The 24,129-nt window shown below is 72.1% G+C and overlaps 1 protein-coding gene across 3 annotated transcripts; it reads left to right on the top strand.

Moving 5' to 3' along the window:
• The first annotated feature begins 1,360 nt into the window (after positions 1 to 1,360).
• Positions 1,361 to 23,383, top strand: PLXNB2 (plexin B2). 3 transcript variants are annotated; one of them, XM_037513347.2, is made up of 39 exons: positions 1,361 to 1,419; positions 8,791 to 8,958; positions 9,072 to 9,120; positions 11,691 to 12,776; positions 12,942 to 13,124; positions 13,201 to 13,329; positions 13,701 to 13,801; positions 13,885 to 14,011; positions 14,132 to 14,285; positions 14,832 to 14,946; positions 15,020 to 15,128; positions 15,196 to 15,297; positions 15,565 to 15,657; positions 15,958 to 16,042; positions 16,230 to 16,390; positions 16,470 to 16,618; positions 16,737 to 16,845; positions 17,038 to 17,174; positions 17,329 to 17,499; positions 17,758 to 17,878; positions 17,951 to 18,178; positions 18,271 to 18,447; positions 18,544 to 18,683; positions 18,806 to 18,906; positions 18,993 to 19,222; positions 19,298 to 19,479; positions 19,756 to 19,822; positions 19,956 to 20,102; positions 20,350 to 20,506; positions 20,596 to 20,696; positions 20,782 to 20,866; positions 20,963 to 21,117; positions 21,199 to 21,359; positions 21,435 to 21,582; positions 21,798 to 21,862; positions 21,999 to 22,074; positions 22,329 to 22,403; positions 22,476 to 22,594; positions 22,676 to 23,382. In XM_037513347.2, exons 4-38 carry the CDS (start codon positions 11,703 to 11,705, stop codon positions 22,578 to 22,580), a joined length of 5,520 nt encoding a protein of 1,839 aa, XP_037369244.1. In that variant the 5' UTR covers positions 1,361 to 1,419; positions 8,791 to 8,958; positions 9,072 to 9,120; positions 11,691 to 11,702; the 3' UTR covers positions 22,581 to 22,594; positions 22,676 to 23,382. The 3 variants fall into 3 exon arrangements, with proteins under 3 accessions (XP_037369244.1, XP_037369246.1, XP_037369243.1); XM_037513349.2 differs by having other exon boundaries at positions 21,235 to 21,359; XM_037513346.2 differs by having other exon boundaries at positions 18,271 to 18,683; positions 22,676 to 23,383.
• Positions 23,384 to 24,129: the final 746 nt, after the last annotated feature.

Raw genomic sequence — 24,129 nt, forward strand, 5'->3', positions numbered from 1 at the left:
ATGGTGCCCCCAGTCCCCCCACAGCTCCCACACATGGCACCCCTAGTCCCCCCAACGCATGGCACTCCTTGTGGCTTCCTGGGCCGCAGGTGGCTGGGGTGGGGCTGAGGTGCCGCTAGGCGCCCCGGGAGCCAGGGGGCACGGAACGCTGTTTCTCCGGGGGCTCCCCGCATCCACGAAGCCACCTGGCAGCTTCGGGCCTCTGGCCAGTGCTGGAGTATGGCGGTGGGGAACCCTCTGCGGGGTGCCCTGAGCCCCACCCAGCCTGGAGCGAGGCGGTGAGGCCGACTCCATCCTTCCCCGAGGCCCCGCTTCCTCCCCTCCCCGTGGATCAGCTCTGGCTTGGCCTCCGAACCCCAACAGACCCGGGCGAGGAAGACGGAAGGGCAGCTGGTGCAGCTGGGCCGCCCTGGGCCATGGGCAGGAGTGGTCTGGGGGTGCCAGGTCCCTGGGCCTCCTGAGGGGCTGTGAGCCCCGCGGGGCGGCGGCCTGCGGAGGGCGAGGAACAGGAAGGACAGTCCCAGCGGCTTCCTGGCTCTATTTAAAGCCTCCCTTCGAGCCGGACCGCCTGCCCGGCTCTGGCATGAAACCTCCCGCTGCGACACTGCGCCTCTCAACTTCCTTTTCTGGAGGTCGCTCCCAGGGGCGCCCCTACTGCCACCCCCGCCACGGGTGCCACCCGGCCGCAGGTGCCGCCCCTCGGCGCTCCTTCACCAGCCGCCCGTGGGGAACGCGGGAAAGTCCCTCCTGGCGATTCCAGCTCCCCGGGGAGGGTGGCCGGTGTGTGCCCCTGTGGGCTGGGGTGAAGGGGGGCTGGGGCGGGCAAGTGGGGGACAGGCCGCCCTAGCTGTGGGGTGCAGGTTAGGGCTTGGGGATGTCCCAGGTCCCGTGGGTGCTCCCGTGGGTGCCCGTGGGTGCTGGGCACGCCGTCCCGGGACTGGCCGCGCCGCTCCCCAAGGCCCCTCGAGGGCCGAGCAGTGACCAGCGGCAGCCGCCGGCCGAGCCAGAGCTGACGCGGGGTCGGGGCCCCGCCCGGGGGCGCGGGTGGCCCCCAGGCCCCGAGGCGGGGGCCGGGACCGGGGAGCCCCGGCAGGCGCCCTTTGCCCTCGGAGCCCGCGCCGCCGCCCGGGAGGGGCCGGCCGGGCCGGGGCGCGGGGCGCGGGGCGCGGGGCGCGGGGCTCCCCTCGGCGCCGCCCGGCGCGACCCAGGGCCCAGCCCGCCGGCGCCGGCCCCGCCCCCGCCCGCCCCCGCCCCCCGCCCCCCGCCCCCCGTCCCCCGGCGGGGGCGGGGCCGGCTGCTCCCGCGCGCTCCGGCCCCTCCTCGGCCACACAAAGGCCCGTCGCCATGGCAGCCGCGCGGGCCGGAGCGCGGCGCCGATCGCGGCCCGGGCGCCATCGAGCCTCGGCGGCGGACGTGCAGGTACCGGGGCGCGGGGCGCGGGGGCCGGGGGCCGCGGGGGCGCCGTCCGGGCCGCTCCGCCGGCTGCGCGCTCGGCGCGGGCCCCGGGCGAGGCGCCCCGCGAGGTCGCCGGCGCCTCCCGGCCGAGCGCGGGCGCCGGGGCCGGGCCGGGCCTCCCCGCCCGGGCTCCGGGGGCGGCGCGGCCTGGGCGCCGGGGCCCTCGCTGCTCGCGCGCGTCGGGGCCGCCGCTCGGACCCCCCGGCCGGGGTCCCCGCCTCCGCGGCCGCCCGCTTCGGGAGCCGCGCAGAGCACCCCTCTGGGCGGGAGCCCGGGGCCCACCCACCACGCAGCCTGTCGGGGTGACCGGGCCCGGGCCCAGCCGGCGCTGGCTCCCGCTTTGCCAGGACTTTCCCCGGGCGGCTGGACCCCCAAACTCCCCGGGCTCCCGGAAGGTGGTGCGCGGGTCCGGGCGGCCGTGATTGGAGCCCCAGGGCCTGCCCCGCCGTGCGGGGGTGGGGCCGGGTGGACCCCCGGGCTCAGGAAGTCTGAGACTGGGGTGCGAGTCTACCCTGGCCTGGCCCTCTCCCTGGGCCCTGCCCCCCTGCATGCCTCCTGCAGGAAGCCCTCCTGGATGGCCCCTCCGGTCACTCTGTGTTCAGGCGACTTGGGAGACTGGGGGTTCAGGAGCGCAGGAGCCCCAAAGCTTCCTGCCACGTCATTGGGCTCCTTCCCAGCAGCTTGGAAAAGGAAGGAGTCCCCCTGCGGCGAGGGTCGGGGCTGGGGCAAAGCTGGACCCCCAAAGTGGGGGACTGTCCCGGGGCTCGGAGGCCTATGGGCCACACCGCCCCTTTGCATCTCACGCCAGCCTCTGCGCCCTCCCCGGGGCGGCCCTGTGGAGAGACCGAGGCGCCCAGAGCCGGCCCCAGCCTGAGCCCGCACGGTCCCCGGCCAGCCTGGCTGCCCAGCGGGCCACAGTGGGGGGCTGCCTTGGCCGGGGGTCCCCAGAGGCCTGGCCGGGCTGACGCAGGCCGTCTTTGGTGGCCTCTTAACTCTGGAGGTGGCTGAGCAGCGCAGGGTGCCACAGCAGCTCCGCTGGCCTGAGACGCCCCCGGCGTGGGGCTGGGGGGAGCCCGAGGTTGGCCTGGGTCCTGCCCCACAAGGGAGGAAGCTGCTGAGAAAAACTAGGGGTTGGAATGTGCCCCCCCAACCCCGCCCGCCGGCCGCCAGCCAGCCAGGGGGGAATTATTTTGGATTATCCAGCCATGTCCAGCCCCGAGGGGAGGCTGCAGCGTGGGACAAGGTCCACTTCCGGCCGCGGCCGGGAGCCCCAGGAGGAGGGACGGGCAAGTCCGGGCAGCCTCGCCACCTCCCTCAGCTGCTCAGACCGGTCGGGGGCGGGGTGGGAGGGGATGCGTCACCCAGGCTCCCTGGCTGGAGAACACCCCGGGGCTGCCCCAGCAGGCCCTGCCCAGCCAGTCAAGAGGGGCCTGCGCCCCTCAGGGGAGGCCTGGGCAGGAGGTGCCCAGCAGGGCAGCCCCCTTCACCCCAAATACGTTGGCACCGAGGCCTCCAGGCCCTGAGTCTGAGCCCCGTAGGCCTGGGGGAAAGGCCTGGTGGGAAGGCCTGGGCCCGTGACTCACGCCGGGGCTTCCCAGCTGGGCAGAACAGGTAGTTGGCTTGGCCGGGGTGGTCAGGGTGGGCTCTGGGATCTCCCTCCTGTCCCCCAATGACCCACTGACCAGCACATTATTGTGTGGCCTCCCTGCCCTCAACCCCATGGCCCCTGGAGGTGGCACTTGTCCCCTGCTCCACAGGTGAAGGGCTTCCCAGGTGGACAGATGGAGGCCAGAGGCCCTCCCTGGCTGCGCCTGCAGCTGCCAGGCCTCCGAGCCCCTGGGGGTAGGTGGGGGCCTGGCCTGGGCCCAGGCCAGTGGAGCAGAAGAGATGGGACTGGACGGCAGGGGTGGGCCTGGCACCTGGGGAGGGAGCCATATGGCAGGCGCCCCTCCCCCAGCCTGGCCCAACCCCAGGACCTAGGCCGGACCTGACCGAGTCCTGTCCCTGTAACTGCCCACTCCGGGGGCCCTGGACGCTGGGTGGGCGCCCGCTGCTTCCCCTCCACTGACATGGGCCGCCGCTGAAGGGCCAGGCCTGCCCACAAGGGCTTCCACCCGTGAGCAGGGAGCCTGGCTCCTGCTGTGTCCCCCGTCTTCCGCCTCAGAGGCCTCCCAGCCGGGGACACAAGGGAGCCCTCCCAGCCGGGGACACAGGGGAGCCTGGGGGCTGCCCGTGGCTGCTGCATCTGCGCCCCGTGGTGCTGGTGGGGTGGGGGCTGGGCAGAGCCCTCCCCAGGGACTCGGCTGGGTGTGCTGGGTGGAGCCCTAACTAATTGTCTGGGCTCAGATTCCAGGCGGGGCCGGGCTGGCTCAGCACCTGGGCTGCCTTGTCTCTCGGCCCTTCCTCCGCAGCCTCATCTCTGCCCCATGCTTCTCTGTGCCTGGGTCTCGGGGCACCCCTGTCCTGGGCCTCCCCGGGCCGGGCCCAGAGTCGGGAGGGCGGCTGGGCCACTGCTGCCCCCCAGGCCCCCGCTTCGTGCCTGCACGTGCCACCACCAGCCTCCCTGCCACCACAGCCGGCCAGAGCCGACAGCAGGGGCCGGGGCTGCCCCTGGGGCACCTGCAGGTCTCACCCGCCCGCGTGTGTTCCCAGCCTTGCTGGCTGCTCAGCCCTGCCTGGGCAGCCTGTGCGCCCCGCCGCTACGCCTTGTGGCTGGCGGGCAGCCACTGGGTGGGGGTGGGGTATCCTGTGCTGCGCCCTTTCAGCCCCCTTTTCCCCACAGCTTCTGAAACCTGCAGTTCCCCCTTCTGGTGCCATGTGAATGCCGGCCTGGGGCCTTGGGGAGGAAATAGCTTCTGCCCTGGATACAGGGTACTTCCGGTGCAGGCTGGACCCTGGGCTGGGCCCTTGGCCCCTGACTGCAGCTCCTGGGTGCCCAGGCCAGGGTGCGGGTGAGCACGGAGGCTGCAGGAGGCCGCGGTCGGCTGTGCCCGGGCAGCTGAGGCCTGGGGCTCCGGGTCAGGGCATCCCTGGGAGGGCACCAGCACAGGCAGGGCCGCACCAAGTCCCAGAGCCGCCTTCCCAGGGCCAGGCCCAGCTGGCCACCGAGGCTGAGGCAACGCAGGGTCCTGGAGTGCTGAGGGGACGGGCCTCCCAACGGGGTGCCAGGGCGGGGGCACCCGGCAGGGTGAGAAGACAGCCCCCATGTCTCAGGGGTGCCGGGTGGGGTCCCTGCTATAGAAAGGCTGCTTTGAGGACAGCAAGAGCAGGGGGCTCTGGGCTGCGTGTGGACCCCAGCTCCTACCCCGGGGTGTCTTCAGAGTGGGGGTGGGGGTGCTGTGGAGGAACTGCAGGGAAGGGTGGTGGTGCCCCAGGGGCAGCCCCGGCCCCTGCTATCTGCGCTAGCTGGCTGTGGTGGCAGGGAGGCGGGTGGTGCCACAGTGCAGGCACGAAGTGGAGGCCTGGGGGCCAGCAGAGGTCCAGCCGCCCTCCCGCCCTCTCCTGCCGGCCCCAGGCTGGCCCCGGGTGCTTTCTGGAGAGGCTCTGCCCAGAAGCTGAAGAGCTGCAGGGGTGAGGGCAGGCGGTGGGAGGGAGGGGCCCCTGCCTGGCTTTGGAGATGCTCTCCCTGACTGGCCAGGAGGCTCCAGGGCTCCCCACCCCCACCTTGCATCAGCTCTGGTTTGGGGGACCGCCCCACGAGACCTCAGGACCCTGGAAAGGACGTCAGGAGGGGCTAGGAGGCAGCATCCAGCACCACCTCCTGGAGGTGGTGCCGCCCCCCAGCCCCACCCCCCAGCAGTTCCTCCCACCCCCCCAGCAGTTCCTCCCTGAACTGGGTGAGCCGCTGAAGAGGGTGGGGGCTGGACCTGCCTCCTAGCAGCTGGGGGCACCTTCCTGGGTGTGTCACTGGGGGGCCGGCCCCACCTGCCCCCGTGGGATCTCTTGCCTGTGGTCTACCCTCCTCGCGTCATACCCCCTCACCACCTGCCCCACCCGGACCTGCACATTCATCCCTGGAGAGCTCCCGGTGCCCCCGGCCTCCTGGGGCGCCCTGTCCACGCCCTGCCCAGCCCAGCACCCCAAGCACCACGCCAGGCCCAGCTGTGCCCTCTGTGTCCTCCAGTGTGCGCCCGGCGTGCGCTCATGCCAGCATCCTGGGCCCACCCGGCCCCTGCCTTTTTGACCTGGGGCCCAGGGGTTGGGGTGCCTACCTGCCGGCCAGGCCTTGGGCTGCTTGTGCCTGCACACGTGTGGCTGAGTGTGTGAGGGGCTGGCACTGCGCCCCGGGCTAATTGTGGGCTCCCCGTGACGGCAGGCGGGCGAGGTGACCGGCGGCGGCACTGACGAGTGACTGCGAGATTACAGCCTTGCCTGCTGCCCCTGCCCACTCGGGCCCGCCTCCCGCAGACCCGGGGTACTGGGCTCCAGGGAGGGGTGGCTGGTGCTGGGCCCGCCGCCCCCACCCGCCTCGGGCGGCCGGGCCAGCCAGCTGCGGAGGCCAGCCTGCCAAGGGGCCGCAGGGGGCAGCTCAGAGGTGGGGTGGGCGGGGAGGGCGACATCTGAGCCGGGGGCTCCTGCCCCTCCCAGCCCCGCAGGCCCACGGGGGCCCCTGCCCAGCCAGCGCGTGGGGGCCCAGCCCGGCCCTCAGCCCTGCTCGCCTGTAGGAGCCTCGCCTGTGCCGTGGACGCCCTGCGCCTGCCCCCAGCCACCCTCCCGCCCTCTCCCGCGGGGCCCAGGCTGGCCCCGGGTGCTCTCCGGAGAGGCCGGCGTCCGTCTGGGCACAGCCCTTTTACCTCCTGGTCGAGGATGGGCAGCGCCAGGACCCCACAGGAGGCTCTGGGGCTTTGGGGCCAGCAGATGGGGCAGGTCCGTTGCCCGCTGGGCGCCCCGGGGTGGGGGGTTGCGTTTCAGTGCGGGGATTCCAGGGACCGCCTGGGCTGAGCATGTGCAGCCGCGCCGGCTCGGCTCGGGGCTGAGGCCGCAGCCTCGTGGCCCAGGCTGGGGCTCGGGGCCTGCGGAGGGGCCTGGGGCCGGCAGGGGGGAGGTGATGCGGGCGCCGCCTGCCCTGGGCCGCACCCGAGGTGCGCGGGAGGAAGGGAGGGGCCGCCGCAGGGGCCCTCGCGAGGCAGCTGAGGCCGGGGCGCGATGCAGGACCCCGACCCCAGCAGGACGCCTCCCCACCTCAGGCCGGCCGGGGCCGGGCCGGGGCGCGGGCGGGACCAGAGCTGGAGGGCGGGGGGCCGTCCCGGCCCTCGGTGGGGCGAGGGTGACGTGTGGGGGGACCCCGCGGGCGGCGGGGGCCCTCGGGGCAGGGGCGCAGGCCCGAGGCCGCCGTCAGCCGGGGCGGGGCGCGCCGGGGAGGGTCGGGGGCGCCGACGCGCTCCGGCTCCGACGTCAGTCAGGTCCCCGGGGCCCCGCCCGCCGCGCCCCTCTCCCAGGTGTGGGTGCGGGGAGAGCGCGGCCTTCGCCCCGGCCCAGCCCGGTCGGGGGTCATTGGGCGGGGGCCGCGGCCGCGGTCCCCGCGACTGGCCGGCGGGGGAGCCCCGGGACGGACCCCGGCCGGGCGGGCGGGGCCGCGGGGCGGGGCGGCGCCGGGCCGGGCCCCAGGTGAGCGCCGGGCGCCAGGTGAGGCCGGGCGGGGCCTTGGCACGTGACCGCCGCCGTCCCGAGGCTGCAGGTGAGGCTCCCGCGCGCGGCGCTCGGGGTCCCCCGGCCTGGGAGGCGCGCCCCGCAGTCCGCGCGCTCCCCTCGGAGCGGGGCTCCCCGCCCGGGCGGCCTGGGGGACGCGGGGCTCGCGGGGGGCCGAGTTCCCGCCGCCCCGCCGGCGCCGGCGCCAGCGCGCCCCGGGGGGCCCGGGCGGCCGCGGGGGCGGGGCGGGGCGCGGGCCGAGCCCTCGGGGTGCGCCCCGCCGGCGGGCGGCCCGGGCTCCCCGCAGACGCCCCCGCCCCCCGCGCTTGTTTTGAAAGCGCCGGGGCTCCCCGCCGCGCCGGCCTGTGCTGCCCCCCCCCCCCCCCCCGCGGGCCCCGCCATCGCCGATTTGCATTTTCGTGGCCGGCCGGGCCGGCTCCGGCGCAGCTGCCCGCGGGGGAGGGGCGCGCCCCGTCTGGGGGCGTCTCCGCGCCCCCTCCCGGCAGGACAGCCGCCGCGGTCGCCCCTCGGCTGAGCTAGGGTGGCCCGCACCCCCCCTCGTCCTCGTCGTGGGGTCCCCTGCGCCCTCCACACTAAGCCGGGGCCTGCCCCCCGCCCCGCCCGGCCTGCACTGTCCCTTTCTCCCCAAGCCCCCTCGGCCTCTACCCTCACCCCAGCCGGCCCTGGCCTGGCCGCGGGCCTCCCGCAGCAGCCCGGCTGACGGCATGGGGTTGGCCTCCGAGCCCTGTGTGCGGAAGGCGCCCCCCACCTCTGGCCGCGGCAGGTGGGGGCTGTCCCCCTAGAGGGCTGCTGGCGGCCCCTTCTGTTCCCCTCCTGCTTTGGGGCGAGGGCCGTGGGCTGGGCCGGCAGCTGCTGTGAGGGCCGCCACCGGGTCCCTGCTCCCCAGGGTCTGCGGCTCGCTCCTTCTGGGGTCCCCACGCAGCTTCCCCTCAGAGTGCTGGCTGGGGGTTCTGCAGGGGACATGGGGCCGGCTCTCGCGAGGCTGCCCCGCGTCTGCCCCGAGTCTGTCCGCGAGGTGATCTTTGCCCCTTTCACAAAGGCTGCCCTGAGTCCCGGGCGCAAGGACACCCCGGCCTCCAGCCCTGCACCCCGTCCCACCTGGCCCTTCCAGCCAGCCTGACTTGGGCCCTCCTGCACCCCGGCTCCCTCGGGCCTGCCTGGACCCCCACCCGGGGGGGCAGCAGGGCTGGGGCTGGAGTTGGCGGGAGGCTGGAGCGCGGGGCGGGGGGGCAAGGATGGCCGCCGGGTGGCCGGGGCACTGAGGAGGGAGGCCCTCCCGTCGCCCTGCTTCCCTCTCTGCGCCGCAGCACGTCCCGCGTGAGAATGTTCTCTCAGAAGGCATGCCGAAATTGGCAAGCGAGCCAACTGTTGCCCAGCCCCAGTGGCGGGGTGGCCGCGTCGAGGGCTTGCTCCAAGCAAGGCTGTGTGTCCAGGCCGGGGTGTCAGGCCACAGGGCTGCGAGCCACAGACCCTGGGGAGCAGGGACCCCGTGGCGGCCCTCACAGCAGCTGCCGGCCCCTGCCCACGGCCCTCGCCCCAAACCAGGAGGGGAACAGAAGGGGCCGCCAGAGTGCGCAGGGCTGCGGGCGTCCAGGAGCGGACATAGCAGCGGCCGGCCGAGGCCCCCGCGGAGCAGGCCGCGTCCTCTCTCACCCAGGCCTGACTGTGGGTGCCTCCATTTCGCAGATGGGGAGATGAGGCTCAGAGAAGTGAGGTGACCAGCTGGTGCGTTGGCGCAGGCCACGGCCACCACGGTCTCCAGAGACTCCTCGCGTGCAGGGTTCAAGGGCAGACCGCGCCGGCTCCCCTGCCTCTCCGGAGCCCCGCGCCTCGGCTGCGGGCGGCACAGGCCAGGTGGGGGCCCGTGGGCTGCTCCCCCTCCAGGGCAGGAAGCCGGGAGGCAGCCGGAGGCGGGCCAGGCCTGTGCTGAGACCATCTCCTGAGACTGCCCCTGTCCTGTCTCCCAGGGACCCTCGATGCCGGCCCTGAGCAGAGACTGAGCTGGACTCGTGCCTGGTGAGTCAGGGCTGGGCCCCGGGAGGGTGTGGGGGCTGCAGCCGCATGGGGTTGGGGGGTGGGCAGCGGTCCCCTCCACAGGCCGAGCTCGTGTCCCCTCCCCAAGGCTGCCCAGCCAGGCCTGGAGTGCGTACGGCTGCCCTCACCCAGCCCCTGCCCACGGGCACGGGCCTCGGCCAGGCCCAGTCTCAGGCCAGGTGTGCCGGGAGTGCTGAGCCCGACGCGGGCCGGGCCAGTGGGGCTGGGCTGCGGTCTGGGGGAGGTGCCCGGCGGCGAGGCCTTCTTGGAAGTGCACCTCCGGACTTGAGCCAGGACTTGAGCCAGGAAAAAGGCGTCTGATGCCCCTGAGGAAATCCCCGCTGGCCCAAGCGCCCAAGCGGGGGTCCTGGGCTGCCTTCAAAACAGGAAGCGCCGTTCCAGGAACACTGGGGGCAGGAAGTGGGGCCGGCTGTGCCTGGCGCCTCCCGCAGGGTGCCTGGGCCCGGCCGGCCGGCAGGTGGGTGACCCTGCTCTGGGGCGGCCACGGAGGCCGCCTGAGGCTGTCTGTTTGGGAGTGTCCCGGTCCCACGGCCCCTAAGAGGGCCTGGGCTTAGCGTGGGGGGCCCTTGGGACACTGGGCATTGGGCCTGTCTCTGCTGACCGCCCAGGAGGACCCTGGGACAGGGAGCCGCCTGGCCATGACCAGCCCCCGACAGTGGGCAGAGCAGCGCTGGGGCGGGGGCTGGGACTGGGGGTGGGGCGGGGGCTGGGGCTCGGAGGTCTGGTGCAAGGCCCAGGGTCAGGGTGGGCTGTTTCTGAAGGGGCACCCAGTGGGTGGGCTCCGGGCAAGGTGGTTTTCAGGGGGAGGCCGCTACCGGGCTTCCTGGCTGCAGCCGCCTCCCCGCCCCCCGCCCCCGCCCCCGCCCCGCCCCCGCCCGCCCCCGCCCTGGGCGCGGGGAACATTCCATTCATTCCCTGCTAGCCGCGGCCTGGCCGAGCCTGAGCTGAGCACAGCCTGGGTCGTGTCCCATGGCCTGGGTCGCGGGGACGGGGACACGGGTGAGCTGCCCGGCGGGTGGCCGGTGGGGAGGGCCGGCCTGGGGGCGGCCCAGGTCTGGGCGCCGGCGACCCCTCCCCAGCCCCCGCCCCGTGGCGCCCAGTGGACTTTGAGCCCCAGCAAGGGCACCGGCCTGGCGGGTGGGGGAGGGTGCGGGCTCGGCCTTCTCTGGGGCGTGACCGCGGTACCAGCACCCGGTGCCAGCACCCCAGGGCCCTTCCTGGTGCGCTGGGTCTGCCTGGAGTCAGGCCCCACATCTGGCACTCACTGCCTCCTCCACCCGACAGGCAGCTGGGCGCCTTCCTGGGGGTTCTGGGTGGTGGGGACCCCCATCTGCCCGTCCTGCCCTTGATTCTGAGGTCTCCTGAGATCGCCCTTCTGTCAAAGCCTCCAGCTCCCCAAGTGGGCCCTGAGGCCTCCTCACAGGCTCTTCCCAGAGCCTCCCGGGGCGCCTCCCCTGGGCAGGGAGCCAGCCACTCCCCCTACCCCGACACCTCCAGCTGGCCTTGGGTGCTGACACGGGCAGAGGCACAGGGTCCCCGGGGGCCCAGCCAGAACGAGCACTCTGGGTGCCGGGGGCGGGGTCTGCAGAGGCCGGAACTGCGTGGGTGGTGGGGGGCTGGCAGAGCCGGAGCCCTCAGAGCCTCCCAAGCGTCTACTTCCTCGGGCGCGAGGAGGTTATGCCGGCAGAATGGAGGATGAGGGGGTGGTGGCACCCCCAGCCTCACCAGGGCTCCCTGGTGGGGGAGGAAGCTGGCCGCGGAGCAGAGCTGGCCCCTGGCGGAGGCGGGCAGCTGGAGGGGCCAGTGGGGAGCCAGAGGGAGGCGAAGCTGGTTCTTTCGGGCGGTGGGCCTGGGGCCGAGGTTGCTTTCCTCCTTGTCTTCTACCTTGCGGTCCAGTCCCCGGAGCCGCCATCAAGGGCCCTATACAGGCCCCCTCGGGGAGACCCAGCGGCTCATGGGGGGGGTCCCCAGGGCGACGGGTGCGGGCCAGCCTCTGGGGAGTGCCCCCAACTTGTACCCTAGGTCCCCAGAAAGGGCCTGGCCTGGGCAGCTTGCCCTTGTGCGTGGACACACAGTGTCCCTGCTGCAGGCTGCCTTCCTCTGAGGCCCGATGGGTTCTGGCCGCACCCTGCCCGCCCCTGCCCACGGGTGCCCGGGGAAGCCCTGCAGGTCCCATGCTGACTCACGGAGGCGGGGGGGCTGCCCTCAGGTAACCTGGGTGGGTGCAAACAGCTCCTGCGATTGCTGCCCCTACGCTGGCTGTGCGGGGCCTGGGCCCAGCCTGTGGCCGGGGATGGTCAGCTGGACCTTGGGCTCTGGGTCTGGAGGGGGCGGGCAGGTGTGTGAGACTCCCAAGCAGGTGCCCTGAAAACCTGGGGGCCAGGTCAGTCCTGGCAAGCTGTGGCTCCGCTGGTGACCTTGAGGTGGGGCCGGGCACCGAAGGTGGGCGCGGGGCGTCGGGCCAGGGCCTTCCTGGGGGCCGGGTCCGTCCTGGCGAGCTGGGGCGGCCCCTGACTCCTCCCTCCCCACAGGGTGCCGGGGCCATGGCGCTGCGGCTCTGGGCCCTGGCCCTCCTGGGCTTGGTGGGCGCCAGGGCGGGCCTGCAGCCCGGAAAGCCGAGCAAGTTCTTCTCTGCCGAGACGGAGCTGAACCACCTGGTGGTGGACCCCGCGTCAGGCGAGGTGTACCTGGGGGCGGTGAACGCGCTGTACCAGCTGACCGCCGAGCTGCAGCTGCGGCAGCGGGCCGCCACCGGCCCCTCCCTGGACAACAAGAAGTGCACGCCGCCCATCGAGGCCAGCCAGTGCCACGAGGCCGTGCTGACCGACAACGTGAACCAGCTGCTGCTGCTGGACCCGCCGGGGCAGCGCCTGGTGGAGTGCGGCAGCCTCTTCAAGGGCATCTGTGCGCTGCGCGCCCTTAGCAACGTGTCCCTGCGGCTGTTCTACGAGGACGGCGGCGGCGAGAAGTCCTTCGTGGCCAGCAACGACGAGGGCGTGGCCACGGTGGGGCTGGTCAGCGACGCGGCCCCGGGCGAGCGCGTGCTCTTCGTGGGCAAGGGCAACGGCCCCCACGACAACGGCATCATCGTCAGCACCCGCCTGCTGGACCGCGCCGAGGGCCGGGAGGCCTTCGAGGCCTACACGGACCACGCCACCTACAAGGCCGGCTACCTGTCCACCAGCACGCAGCAGTTCGTGGCCGCTTTCGAGGACGGCGAGTACGTCTTCTTCGTCTTCAACCAGCAGGACAAGCACCCGCCCCGCAACCGCACGCTGCTGGCCCGCATGTGCCGGCACGACCCCTTCTACTACTCCTACCTGGAGATGGACCTGCGCTGCCTGGACGCCGGCCCCGCGCCCGCCTCTGCCTTCGGCAGCTGCCTGGCGGCCTCCGTGGCCCTGCCAGGTGCCAGCCGCGTGCTCTACGCCGTCTTCAGCCGCGACGGCCAGGGCCGGGGGGGCCCCCAGGCCGGCCTCTGTCTCTTCCCGCTGGACGAGGTCCACGCCAAGATGGAGGCCAACCGTGAAGCCTGCTACCGGGGCCCCAAGGAGGCCGGCCGCGACTCCTTCTACAAGCCCTTCCACGGCGACATCCAGTGCGGCAGCCACAGCTCGGTACGTGCAGCCCCAGCCCTGCGTCCGCGGGCCAGCCCTGCGCTCACTGGGGTACCGCGCCTGCCCTGAGGGCAAGGTGGGGGCCGGGGCTCCCGGGGTGACATCACTGGGGCCCTGCGGGGGGGCGTCCGGCGGGAGCTGAGGGGTCCTGCCCACGGTCCACAGGGCACCAGCGAGAACTTCCCGTGCGGCTCGGAGCACCTGCCCTACCCGCTGGGCAGCCGGGACGGGCTCACGGCCACGGCCGTGCTGCAGCGGGGGGGCCTGAACCTGACTGCCGTGACGGTCACTGCCGAGAACGGCCACACCGTCGCCTTCCTGGGCACCTCGGACGGCCGGGTCCTGAAGGTGAGGCCGGGGCTTGGGGGGCAGCCCCGGGAGGCCCGTCCGCGTGAGCCACCCTCACCCGCTGCCACGCCCGCAGGTGTACCTGGCCCCCAACGGCACCTCCGTGGAGTACGGGGCCATCCCTGTGGAGATCAACAGGAAGATCAAGCAGGACCTGGTGCTGTCTGCGGACGGGGCCAGCCTGTACGCCATGACCCAGGACAAGGTGGGTGTGCCCCCGCCTCGGGTCGGAGCGGCCTCTGGCAAGGTGGCCAGGGGCCTGGGCAGCCTGTGAGCTCGTCGGGGCACAGACTGGGCTCCCCAGTGCAGGGCCTGGCGCCACAGCTGCCTCAGGACCCCAGCAGGGCAGTGCCTGGGGCAAGGGAGGGCCAGGCCTGCCCACATGAGGGGCGGCCCCCACTCCTGGGGCCCAGTGGCCCCTCCTTCCAGCTCTGGGCGCTCACAGCACTGTCTGGGGCCCCCCGGGGACCCTCAAGTGGCGTCTACTTCTCCGTGGGGAGGAGGGGGGCAGGCCGGGAAATCTGGGCCGAGGGGGAGGCTGTGGCCGCCCGTCCAGGGCCCGCTGCCTGCCCGTAGGTCTTCCTGCTGCCAGTGCAGGAGTGCGCCAACTACAACAGCTGCGCGCAGTGCCGCGGCTCCCAGGACCCCTACTGCGGCTGGTGCGTCCTGCAGGGACGGTGAGCGCAGGGCCCCTGGGCCGGGCGAGGGGCGGCCTGCCCTGCTTAGGGTGCTGGGGCTGAGGCCGCCCCCTGTCCCGCAGATGCACCAGGATGGCCGACTGCCTGCGGGCTAAGGAGACTGGGCACTGGTTGTGGAGCCGCGAGGAGTCCTGCGTGGCAGTCACAGGGGCCCAGCCCCAGAACATGAGCCGGCGGGCCCAGGGGGAGGTGCGCGGGCCATCCCCGGGGGGCTGGATGGCCAGGGGCCCATCCCAGGGCGGGGGCTGGATGGCCGGGCCTGCTTGAGGTGAGATGGCACGATATTCTGAAAGTATCGGGCCTGGGCAGGTGCAGCTGACCATCAGCCCCCTCCCGGCCCTGGGTGAGGACGACGAGCTGCTGTGCCTCTTCGGGAACTCGGCCCCGCACTCCGCCCGCGTGGAGGGCGACACTGTCGTCTGCAACTCCCCAAGCGAAATTCCCGCCACACCCCCGGGCCAAGGTGAGCTACCCTGTGTGCTGCCCCCGCAGGAGTGAGGCGGGTGGCAACTGCCCAGTGCCTGTGCTGTGCAGGAGCCGTGCTGCCTGAGCCCTCTTGTCTCTGCTCTGCACCCCTGGGTGCCAGGCCCTGGGCTCAGGTCTGCCAGGAAGTCCACCCCACTGTCCAGCTTGAGGCAGATGGAGCCCAGAAGCCAGGCCTGAGGGCCAGGGCTGACACCAAACCTGGCTCCTGGGTGTTGAGGCCAGCAGAGGGCGGCTCTGGGTGAGTGGGGTGGTGGGCAGGCCGTGTAGGGCCTGGCTAGCGCTCTGCCTGGCTCCAAGGGACCCGGCCCCAGACTGCAGGGAAAGGAGTGAGCTGGTGTCTCAGACCCCGGGGAGCCGGCAGACACCCCCGGAGCAGGCGCCTGAGCGCGAGCTCACAGGTGCGGCACTGACCGCCAAGAGGCCGCGTCTCGTGTCTCCTCTGGTGGGTTCTGTGCTGCGGGGGCTGTGCTGGGCAGGGCTGGGCCTGGCCCCCTGGCCTTCCTGACACTGTCCCCACTTGCAGACCACGTGGCCGTGAACATCTCTCTCCACTTCAAGAAGGAGAACGTCTTCCTCACCTCCCACCTGTACCCCTTCTATGACTGCAAAGAGGCCATGAGCCTGGAGAAACACCTGCCGTGAGTGCCAGTCGCGGGGGCCGGGGGCGGGGAGCTGCCCCCTACCGCCCCAGGTCACCACCACCCTCCCCAGGTGCATCTCCTGCGCCAGCAACCGGTGGACCTGCCAGTGGGACCTGCGCTATCACGAGTGTCGGGAGGCCTCGCTCAACCCCGAGGAGGGCATCGTGCCTGCGCACGCGGTGAGGCCCGGGATGGGGGGCAGCCGCCCAGGCAGCCCACAGCTGCTGACTAGCCTGCTCCCCTCAGGAGGAGAACTGCCCCCAGTTCCTGAACCCCAGCCCGCTGGTCATCCCCATGAACCACGAGACCAAAGTGACCTTCCAGGGCAAGAACCTGGACACAGTGAAGGTAGGGGTGCAGATGGGGCCGTGGTGGGGGGCTGAAATTGGGGTGCTGGGGCCCCTCCCAGGACCAGCACAGGGGGAGGCACCCCCTGGCGCCTGGGGCAGAAGGCAGAGCGCTCCCTGGGACGTGGATGCGTCCAGGTGCCAGGGCTGGCATCCAGCGAGGAGGGGCAGCGCGGTGCCGGGTGTGGACTGGGGCTGCTGGGGCACCTGACGGCAGTGCCTGAGCTGGCCCGGGGGCGGCGGGCGTGGGCTGACTGGCTGTCTGCAGGTCTCCTCCCTGCACGTGGGCAGCAGTCTGCTCGAGTTCGAGGCGGCAGTGAGCATGCAGGAGCCAGGCGTTTTCTCCTTCCGCACCCCAAAGGTAGGGCTTGCAGGGGGGCACACCAGGCTTCTGGGCCCCGGGGGATCCAGGGGAGTGCAGGGCCTCTGGGGCCTGAGCCTCTCCCTCCCCACCACTGCTGGGGTGCAGGGACACTGGCCAGCGTGGGGCTCCGGGTGTGCCCCCAGCCAAAGGGCCATAATGGGTGGTGTATCCGGGGCCCCGGCTTTGCCACCTGGAGGCCTGCACTGCGCCCGGGGCTGGGAGGGGTTCGGGGCAGGGTGGTCACCCCACCCCGGGCTTGGGTGGGAGCAGGGGTGCAGCCTGCCTCTGTGCCCCCAGCTGTCCTACGACGGCAACGAGACCCTGCCCCTGCACCTGTACGTCACGTCCTATTATCCCAACAGCATCGACAGCAAGCTCCAAGGTGGGGCCGGGGCGGGGCCGGCGGGGGCGGGGCCGGCGGGGGCGGGGCCGGCGGGGGCGGGGCCGGCGGGGCCGGCGGGGGCGGGGCCTGGGCGGGGGCGGGGCGGGCGGGCCGGGCGGGCGGGGCCGGGCGGGGCGGGGCCGGGCGGGGCGGCGGCGCGCGCGCTCACAGCGCCCCCTGTCTGCAGTCACGCTGTACAACTGCTCCTTCGGCCGCAGCGACTGCAGCCTGTGCCTGGCGGCCGCACCCGCCTACCGCTGCGTGTGGTGCGGGGGGCAGGCGGGCTGCGTGTACCAGGCCCTGTGCGCCAACGCCACCACCGAGTGCCCGCCGCCCGTCATCACCAGGGTGAGTGCGGGCCTCCGGGCGGGGTGCCCGCGCCCCCCCGCCGGCCCTGGCCCGAGCGCCGTCTGGCCTCCCCCTGCAGATCCAGCCGGAGACGGGCCCGCTGGGCGGGGGCATTCGCGTCACGATCCTCGGGTCGGATTTGGGGGTCAAGGCGGACGACGTCCAGAGGGTCACGGTGGCGGGCCGCAGCTGCGTCTTCCAGCCAGAACTGTACTCCGTGTCCACCAGGTCAGGGGGCAGCCGCCCGGCGCTGGGCGGGACGGCGCCCACGGGGCGGCGGGGCGGGCGCCGGGCCGGTGTGAGGGGCCAGGGCCTGGAGGGGGCCCCATCCGCCTGTCCTCCCCAGGATCGTGTGTGTCGTGGAGGCCGCGGACACGCCCTTCACTGGGGGTGTCGAGGTGGACATCAACGGCAAACTCGGCCACTCGCCACCTCACGTCCAGTTCACATACCAAGTAAGCCCCTGGGCCAGGTGGACCTTGGAGGCTGGGACAGCTGTGCTGCTCCCCTGGACTGCTGGGGGGCTGCATGTTGACTTGGGGTCATGTGGGGCTGTGCCCCTGCCACCTTCTGGCAATAAGGTATGGGGGTGCTGAGCCCCCCACGCCCCAGACCTGACCCGAATGCCCCTGCCCCCCCTCCTTTAGCAGCCCCAGCCCCTCAGCGTGGAGCCGAAGCAGGGGCCACAGGCGGGCGGCACCACGCTGACCATAAGTGGCACCCACCTGGACACGGGCTCTGAGGAAGACGTGCGGGTGACCCTCAATGATGTCCCTTGTAATGTGTGGGTGTCGCCTGCGGGTTCATCTCTGGTCTGCCCTGGCCTGGGGATGCGGTGACCCTGAGTCTGTCCTGGAGGGGGGTCAGCCTGACCCGCTGGCCCCGGGCTGATGTAGGCCCAGGGCGGGGCTGGCACTGACCACAGCCCCCTCCCCCAGGACGCAGTTTGGAGCCCAGCTCCAGTGTGTCACCGGGCCCCAGCCGACCGTGGGAGAGCTGCCGCTGGAGATCTCCTACGGGGGCTCCCGGGTCCCCAGCCCCGACGTCACCTTCCACTACCGCGAGAACCCGGTGCTGCGGGCCTTCGAGCCCCTGAGGAGCTTCGTCAGGTACGCCTGCCGCCGGGGCTGCCCACCCAGCAGTGGGCTGCTGTGGCTGGGGGTGGTCAGGTGGCAGGAGGAGCCCTCGCGAGCCCCACTGAGCACCCCCAGGTCTGCTCCCGACTGTGCCCAGGCGCAGTGCCCACCGGCAGGGTTGACTCAGAGGCCATGCCCCTCTCGTGCCAGTGCTGGGCGGGACCGGTGGGGGCACCTGGCTGGGTGCTGCCCCTGCCCAGTCGCTCCTACTCAGGCAATGTCTACCCGCAGTGGTGGCCGGAGCATCAACGTCACCGGGCAGGGCTTCAGCCTGATTCAGAGGTTCGCCATGGTGGTCATAGCCGAGCCCTGGCAGCAGCAACAGACGGCCGGACCCCCGCAGCCCACGGTGGTCAGTCCTGGGCCCTCGGCTGGGGAGGGGTGGCCCGGCCCAGTGGCCTGACCGTCCAGCCTTCGCCCACAGATCACCGGCACGGAGTACACCTTCCACAACGACTCCAAGGTCGTGTTCCGGTCCCCGGCGGTCCCCGAGGAGCCCGAGGCCTACAACCTCACAGTGCTCATCCAGATGGATGGGCACCGGGCCCTGCTCAGGAGCGAGGCCGGCGCCTTCGAGTACGTGGCCGACCCGACCTTCGAGAACTTCACTGGGGGTGTCAAGAAGCAGGTCAACAATCTCATCCACGCCCAGGTGAGCAGCCCTGGGCGCCGGGCTGATGGAGCTGGGGGAGGTGGCCACTGCGCTCCTGCCGCCCTGACCCTCCCGCCCGACACCACTCTCAGGGCACCAACCTGAACAAGGCCATGACGCTGCACGAGGCAGAGGCCTTTGTGGGGGCTGAGCGCTGCATCATGAAGACGCTGACCGAGACCGACCTGTACTGTGAGCCCCCGGAGGTGCAGCCACCCCCCAAGCGCAGGCAGAAGCGGGACACGGCGCACAACCTGCCTGAGTTCATCGTGCGTGGCCCCGGCCAGTGGGGAAGGGTGGGGGCGGGCGGGGACGGGGGCGGGCTGGGGCCGGCCCAAGCAGCCAGTCCTGTCGGCCCCCCGCAGGTCAAGTTTGGATCTCGCGAGTGGGTGCTGGGCCGTGTGGAATATGACACGCGGGTGAGCGACGTGCCGCTCAGTCTCATCCTGCCGCTGGTCATCGTGCCCATGGTGCTGGTCATTGCCGTGTCCGTCTACTGCTACTGGTGAGCTGGGTCCCCCACGCCGCCCCCAACGCCCGGCCCCCCGCTCGCAGCCCTGTCCGTCCCCACCGCCCCTGCTCGCGCCTCCAGGCCGGGTCCCGGGTCCCAGAACGCTGTGCCCGCAGGAGGAAGAGCCAGCAGGCCGAGCGGGAGTACGAGAAGATCAAGTCCCAGCTGGAGGGCCTGGAGGAGAGCGTGCGGGACCGCTGCAAGAAGGAGTTCACAGGTGGGCGCCACCCCTCGCCCCCGGGCGGGCGGGCACGCGGGGGTCCGGGCAGCGCGAAGAGGACCCCTCACCCCGCCTCCCTGCAGACCTGATGATCGAGATGGAGGACCAGACCAACGACGTGCACGAGGCGGGCATACCCGTGCTGGACTACAAGACCTACACCGACCGTGTCTTCTTCCTGCCGTCGAAGGACGGGGACAAGGACGTGATGATCACGGGCCGGCTGGACATCCCGGAGTCGCGGCGGCCCACGGTGGAGCAGGCCCTCTACCAGTTCTCCAACCTGCTCAACAGCAAGTCCTTCCTCATCAATGTGAGTGGAGGGGAGCTGGAGGCACGCGGGCGGGGGCGGCGGCTGTGGGGCTGGGCCTGACCGCTGCCCCCGCAGTTCATCCACACGCTGGAGAACCAGCGCGAGTTCTCGGCGCGCGCCAAGGTGTACTTTGCGTCGCTGCTGACCGTGGCGCTGCACGGCAAGCTGGAGTACTACACGGACATCATGCGCACGCTCTTTCTGGAGCTCATGGAGCAATACGTGGTGGCCAAGAACCCCAAGCTCATGCTGCGCAGGTGTGTGGGGGTGTGCGGGTCGGGGCTGTGTGAGCAGATGAGGGCCAGGGTGCCGCCTGTCAGGCCCCTGCTTTGACGGCAGGCACAGGTGCGTGGGCGGGATGGCCACCCTGCTCCTGGCTGCCAGTCTGCACTGGTCACTTAGCAACTGCCCTTGGCATGGGCCTCGGGTGGGCTGGGGCCTTCTGACGGAGCGCCAGGGCCGGGTAGGAAGGCTGGGCTGGGGAGGGGTGGTCTGGGGCAGCGCCGGCCGGCTTCAAGGCTCCCTGCCCCCAGGTCCGAGACTGTGGTGGAGAGGATGCTGTCCAACTGGATGTCCATCTGCCTGTACCAGTACCTCAAGGTGCTTGTGGCACCGCCCCACCAGGGCCGGGGAGGAGCGGGCTCACCCCACTGACCACCTGGGGGTGCGTCCCCCCGTGGGCCCAGTCTCTCCCCCACTCCTCATGGCCTGAGGCTGCGCCTGCCCTCCCCAGGACAGCGCCGGTGAGCCGCTGTACAAGCTCTTCAAGGCCATCAAGCACCAGGTGGAGAAGGGGCCGGTGGACGCTGTGCAGAAGAAGGCCAAGTACACCCTCAATGACACGGGGCTGCTGGGCGACGATGTGGAGTATGCCACCCTGGTGAGCGGGCGGGCATGACCAGAGCTGCCCACGCGGCCGGCCGCAGCACCAGCGTAGAGTCCCTTGCCCACAGGACCACCGCTGGGTGGTCCCCGGGCACGGGTCCTGGTCTGCTGCTGTGGACGTGTGGGGCCAGGACAGTCGCTGGGCGTTGATTTGGGGGCGGAGGGGCCCGGGCCCCACAGCAGAGGCCGCTCGGGGTGTGGGCCTGGGAGGTCTCTCCCTGACCCCTTGGCCTTCCCGGCAGACGGTGAACGTGATCGTCCAGGACGAAGGGGTTGACGCCATCCCTGTCAAGGTCCTCAACTGCGACACCATCTCCCAGGTCAAGGAGAAGATCATCGACCAGGTGTACCGCACGCAGCCATGCTCCCGCTGGCCCAAGGTGGACAGCGTGGTGCTGGGTGAGCGGGGCGGCCAGGGGCGGCCAGGGGCGGGGTGGCTGGCCGGGGCACTGGCCCCCATCGGGAGCTGGGCTGTGTCCCCCCCGCAGAGTGGCGTCCAGGCTCCACAGCCCAGATCCTGTCGGACCTGGACCTGACGTCTCAGCGGGACGGCCGCTGGAAGCGCATCAACACGCTGATGCACTACAACGTGAGTGCGGGGGGCGGGGCGACAACGTGGCGGGGGTGACAAGGTGCGGGGGGGGTGGTCCTCCCCTCACCGCTCTCCTCCCCAGGTCCGGGACGGAGCCACCCTCATCCTGTCCAAGGTGGGGGTCTCGCAGCAGCAGGAGGACAGCCAGCAGGACCTGCCCGGGGAGCGTGAGTCGCTGCCTCTGACGGCGTGAATCAGTGTCCGCCGGGCTGCCCAGGGGGGACCGGCTCCCGCCCGGGGTCCTCAGCGTCCTCTCCGCGCAGGCCACGCCCTCCTGGAGGAGGAGAACCGCGTGTGGCACCTGGTGCGGCCCACGGAGGAGGTGGACGAGGGCAAGTCCAAGCGCGGGAGCGTGAAGGAGAAGGAGCGCACCAAGGCCATCACGGAGCTCTACCTGACCCGCCTGCTGTCCGTCAAGGTGGGGGCCCCGCCCCGCCCCTCGCTGCCCCCGCTGCCCCCGCTGCCCTCGCGGGCGCTGACCCGCCCTTGCCGCTCCCAGGGCACGCTGCAGCAGTTTGTGGACAACTTCTTCCAGAGCGTGCTGGGGCCCGGGCTGGCCGTGCCGCCCGCGGTCAAGTACTTCTTCGACTTCCTGGACGAGCAGGCGGACAAGCACGACATCAAGGACGAGGACACCATCCACATCTGGAAGACCAACAGGTGGGGCCCGCGCGGCGCCCCCGCCCCCGTGCGTGCCCCCTTGGCCCCCACTCACTCGCTGCTGCTCTGCCTCAGTTTACCGCTGCGGTTCTGGGTGAACATCCTCAAGAACCCCCACTTCATCTTCGACGTGCACGTGCCCGAGGTGGTGGACGCCTCGCTGTCGGTCATCGCACAGACCTTCATGGACGCCTGCACGCGCACCGAGCACAAGCTGAGCCGGGTGGGTGGCCCCGCGCCGCCGCTGTGCAGGGCGAGCAGCTGGGCCTGCACCTTGCGGCTGTGCTGCCCCACCCTGCTCCCCCACCCCAGGCTGCGATCCACTGCAGCGCAGTGCCCCTGAGGCCTGGGTGGACGGGCGAGGTGTCACGGCCAAGCCCCTCCCCTGCCCCCCACCCCCGTCTCCTCCCGGGGCTCACTGGCCTTCCCGCCCCGCAGGATTCTCCTAGCAACAAGCTGCTTTATGCCAAGGAGATCTCTACCTACAAGAAGATGGTGGAGGAGTGAGTGCGCCCCTGTAGCCCGGGTGCCCCCTCCACCTCCCACCCAGGGGGTCCAGGGGGTGGGAGGTCTCACTGCCCCACCCCTTCCCACGCCCCCACACTCTGGGTGACTCGTATCCCCGACCCTACCCTGCAGTTACTACAAGGGGATCCGCCAGATGGTGCAAGTCAGCGACCAGGACATGAACACACACCTGGCCGAGATTTCCCGGGTAAGGGGGGGATGCTCCAGGTAGCCTCTGTGGAGCCCCACCCGAGCCCCATAGTGCTGGGGTCCCCACTGCTCTATAGGACCGGTGGGCAGGGGATGGGGGGGCAGATGAGCTGGCACCTGCAGCCGGTGTGTGCTGGGGGAGGCCATGAGGGCCCTGGGTTACCCCGGTGGGTGTCCACCTGCCCCCTGGGGGCCGCCTCCCTGTACAGGGCCCTCCAGAGCTCCCCTGCCCTGAGTGCACTGTCCCCCCAGGCGCATACGGACTCCCTGAACACCCTGGTGGCCCTGCACCAACTGTACCAGTACACGCAGAAGTACTACGACGAGGTAGGTGTCCCGGGGTGGCCACCCCACAGCCCCGCCCCCGCCCGGCCTCCGCCTGACCCGGCCTCTCCGCAGATCATCAACGCCCTGGAGGCCGACTCTGCAGCCCAGAAGATGCAGCTGGCCTTCCGCCTGCAGCAGATCGCGGCCGCGCTGGAGAACAAGGTCACAGACCTCTGACGCTCCCGGTGCAGGTGCCTGCTGTGCGGCGCCCCGGTGGGGGATGGGCACCGGTGGGGGTGACGCCGGCGTCTCAGCCCCTGCTCTTCCCACAGAGGACGAGCCGGCACGCGAACGTGGGCCCAGCGGGAGCCCCGCTCCGTGTCTGTAGCCGGTAGCCCCCCTCCTGAGCAATACCGCCAGGCCACCAGCACCAGCCCCCGCAGACCAGCATCGGATGCCCCTCCACGCAGAGCCTCCCAGGACTGAATTCGCAAACGTGCCTTAGGCTCCGGCGCCACGCTGGGCCCTGGGGGCAGCAGGCGCCTCCCCAGCACCAGCAGCTGACTCACAGCCTGGGTTTCTCCCCCGGGTGGTCAGTGTGCCTGGACCCCAGGGCCTAGTGTCCGGACGGTCCTGCGGGCCGAGAGGAGAAAAGCGGTACAATGCCTTCCTGACCTCACCGCCCTCCCTGCGGGGTGCAGCGCTGCGGGGGCTCCGGGCAAGGGCCCCACCTTAAAGGTCAAGGTGGACGTCAGACGTCGGGGCCCCGGCAGCCAGGGGACCCAGCAGATGGGGTCCTGGCCTTGGCCTGTCAGACAGGCGATCCTAGGGGCCCTCACGGGCCTTGGGGCCAGTATCATCCCCCAGGACTCCCACCCCCTTTTGTAAATCTTTGTAAATCAAATAGAAGAGTCTTTTTCACGCTGCTGGTTGGCTGGGTTCCTGGGGCCTCACGGCCCTCCTTCCGAGAACAGTGGTCCTGCCACCGGTGTGTCCTCGCACCCCAGCCACACCGTCTGCACCATGCTTGCTGGGGTTCCAGCCCCCGGCTCCCCTGGGAGCCCCCAGGTCCCAGGCATGAGCTGTGGACTAGGGCGCGGCTGCTGCAGACAGTGGCCTCAGAACAGCCCCATGCCTTGGCGCAGGCTGGCCGGGGCACCCTCTGCTGGCTGCCTCGGCCGGCCTCTGGGGCTGGGTGTGGTGTCCACCTGGACCTGGAGCTCCTGGACCTGGCCCGGCCGCTCCCACACTCCTCAGGGCGGGCACTTTGCCAGCATGCTCTGCAAAGCCTGTGTCTAGTCAGCCCTACTGCGCGCAGAACCCCCTGGGCACGGGTGGCCCAGGGAGAACCAGCACCCCCCAGGCACATGCGTTGGCTCAGGTGAGCGCGCGTCGGCCAGTCCACACTGAGCGGTGGCCGAGGAAGGACGAGCCTGCCCGGGGCCTCCTGCTCCCCACACGCCCAGATACCAGGGCGCTCGGTGGGCCAGAGCGGAGGGTCAGCCTGGAAGAGGCTGCGCCAGGCATCGTGTCCTCTGTTGGATTCAGGCACCCCGCTGGACTGGTCAGCCTGGATGACTGGACCCGCGGCGAGAGTGGTGCCCCCCGTGGGGTGGGGTGCTGCCCAGATACCCCCAGGGCTCCAGAGCAACCCCGCTGTGCCCCCTGGTCCCATCTCCCAGAGCCCGGTGGAAGTGCAACTCCAGCAGAGCTCAGCAGGGGTTCAGTCGCTGTGGAGCTGGGGGGGGGGGGCCTGGAGCCCTGACCACTGCCCCTCCCCACTGGG

Source organism: Talpa occidentalis, unplaced genomic scaffold (assembly GCF_014898055.3).
Source record: "Talpa occidentalis isolate TD23 unplaced genomic scaffold, MPIMG_talOcc4v2.1 talOcc4.16, whole genome shotgun sequence".
Classification (NCBI taxonomy): domain Eukaryota; kingdom Metazoa; phylum Chordata; class Mammalia; order Eulipotyphla; family Talpidae; genus Talpa; species Talpa occidentalis.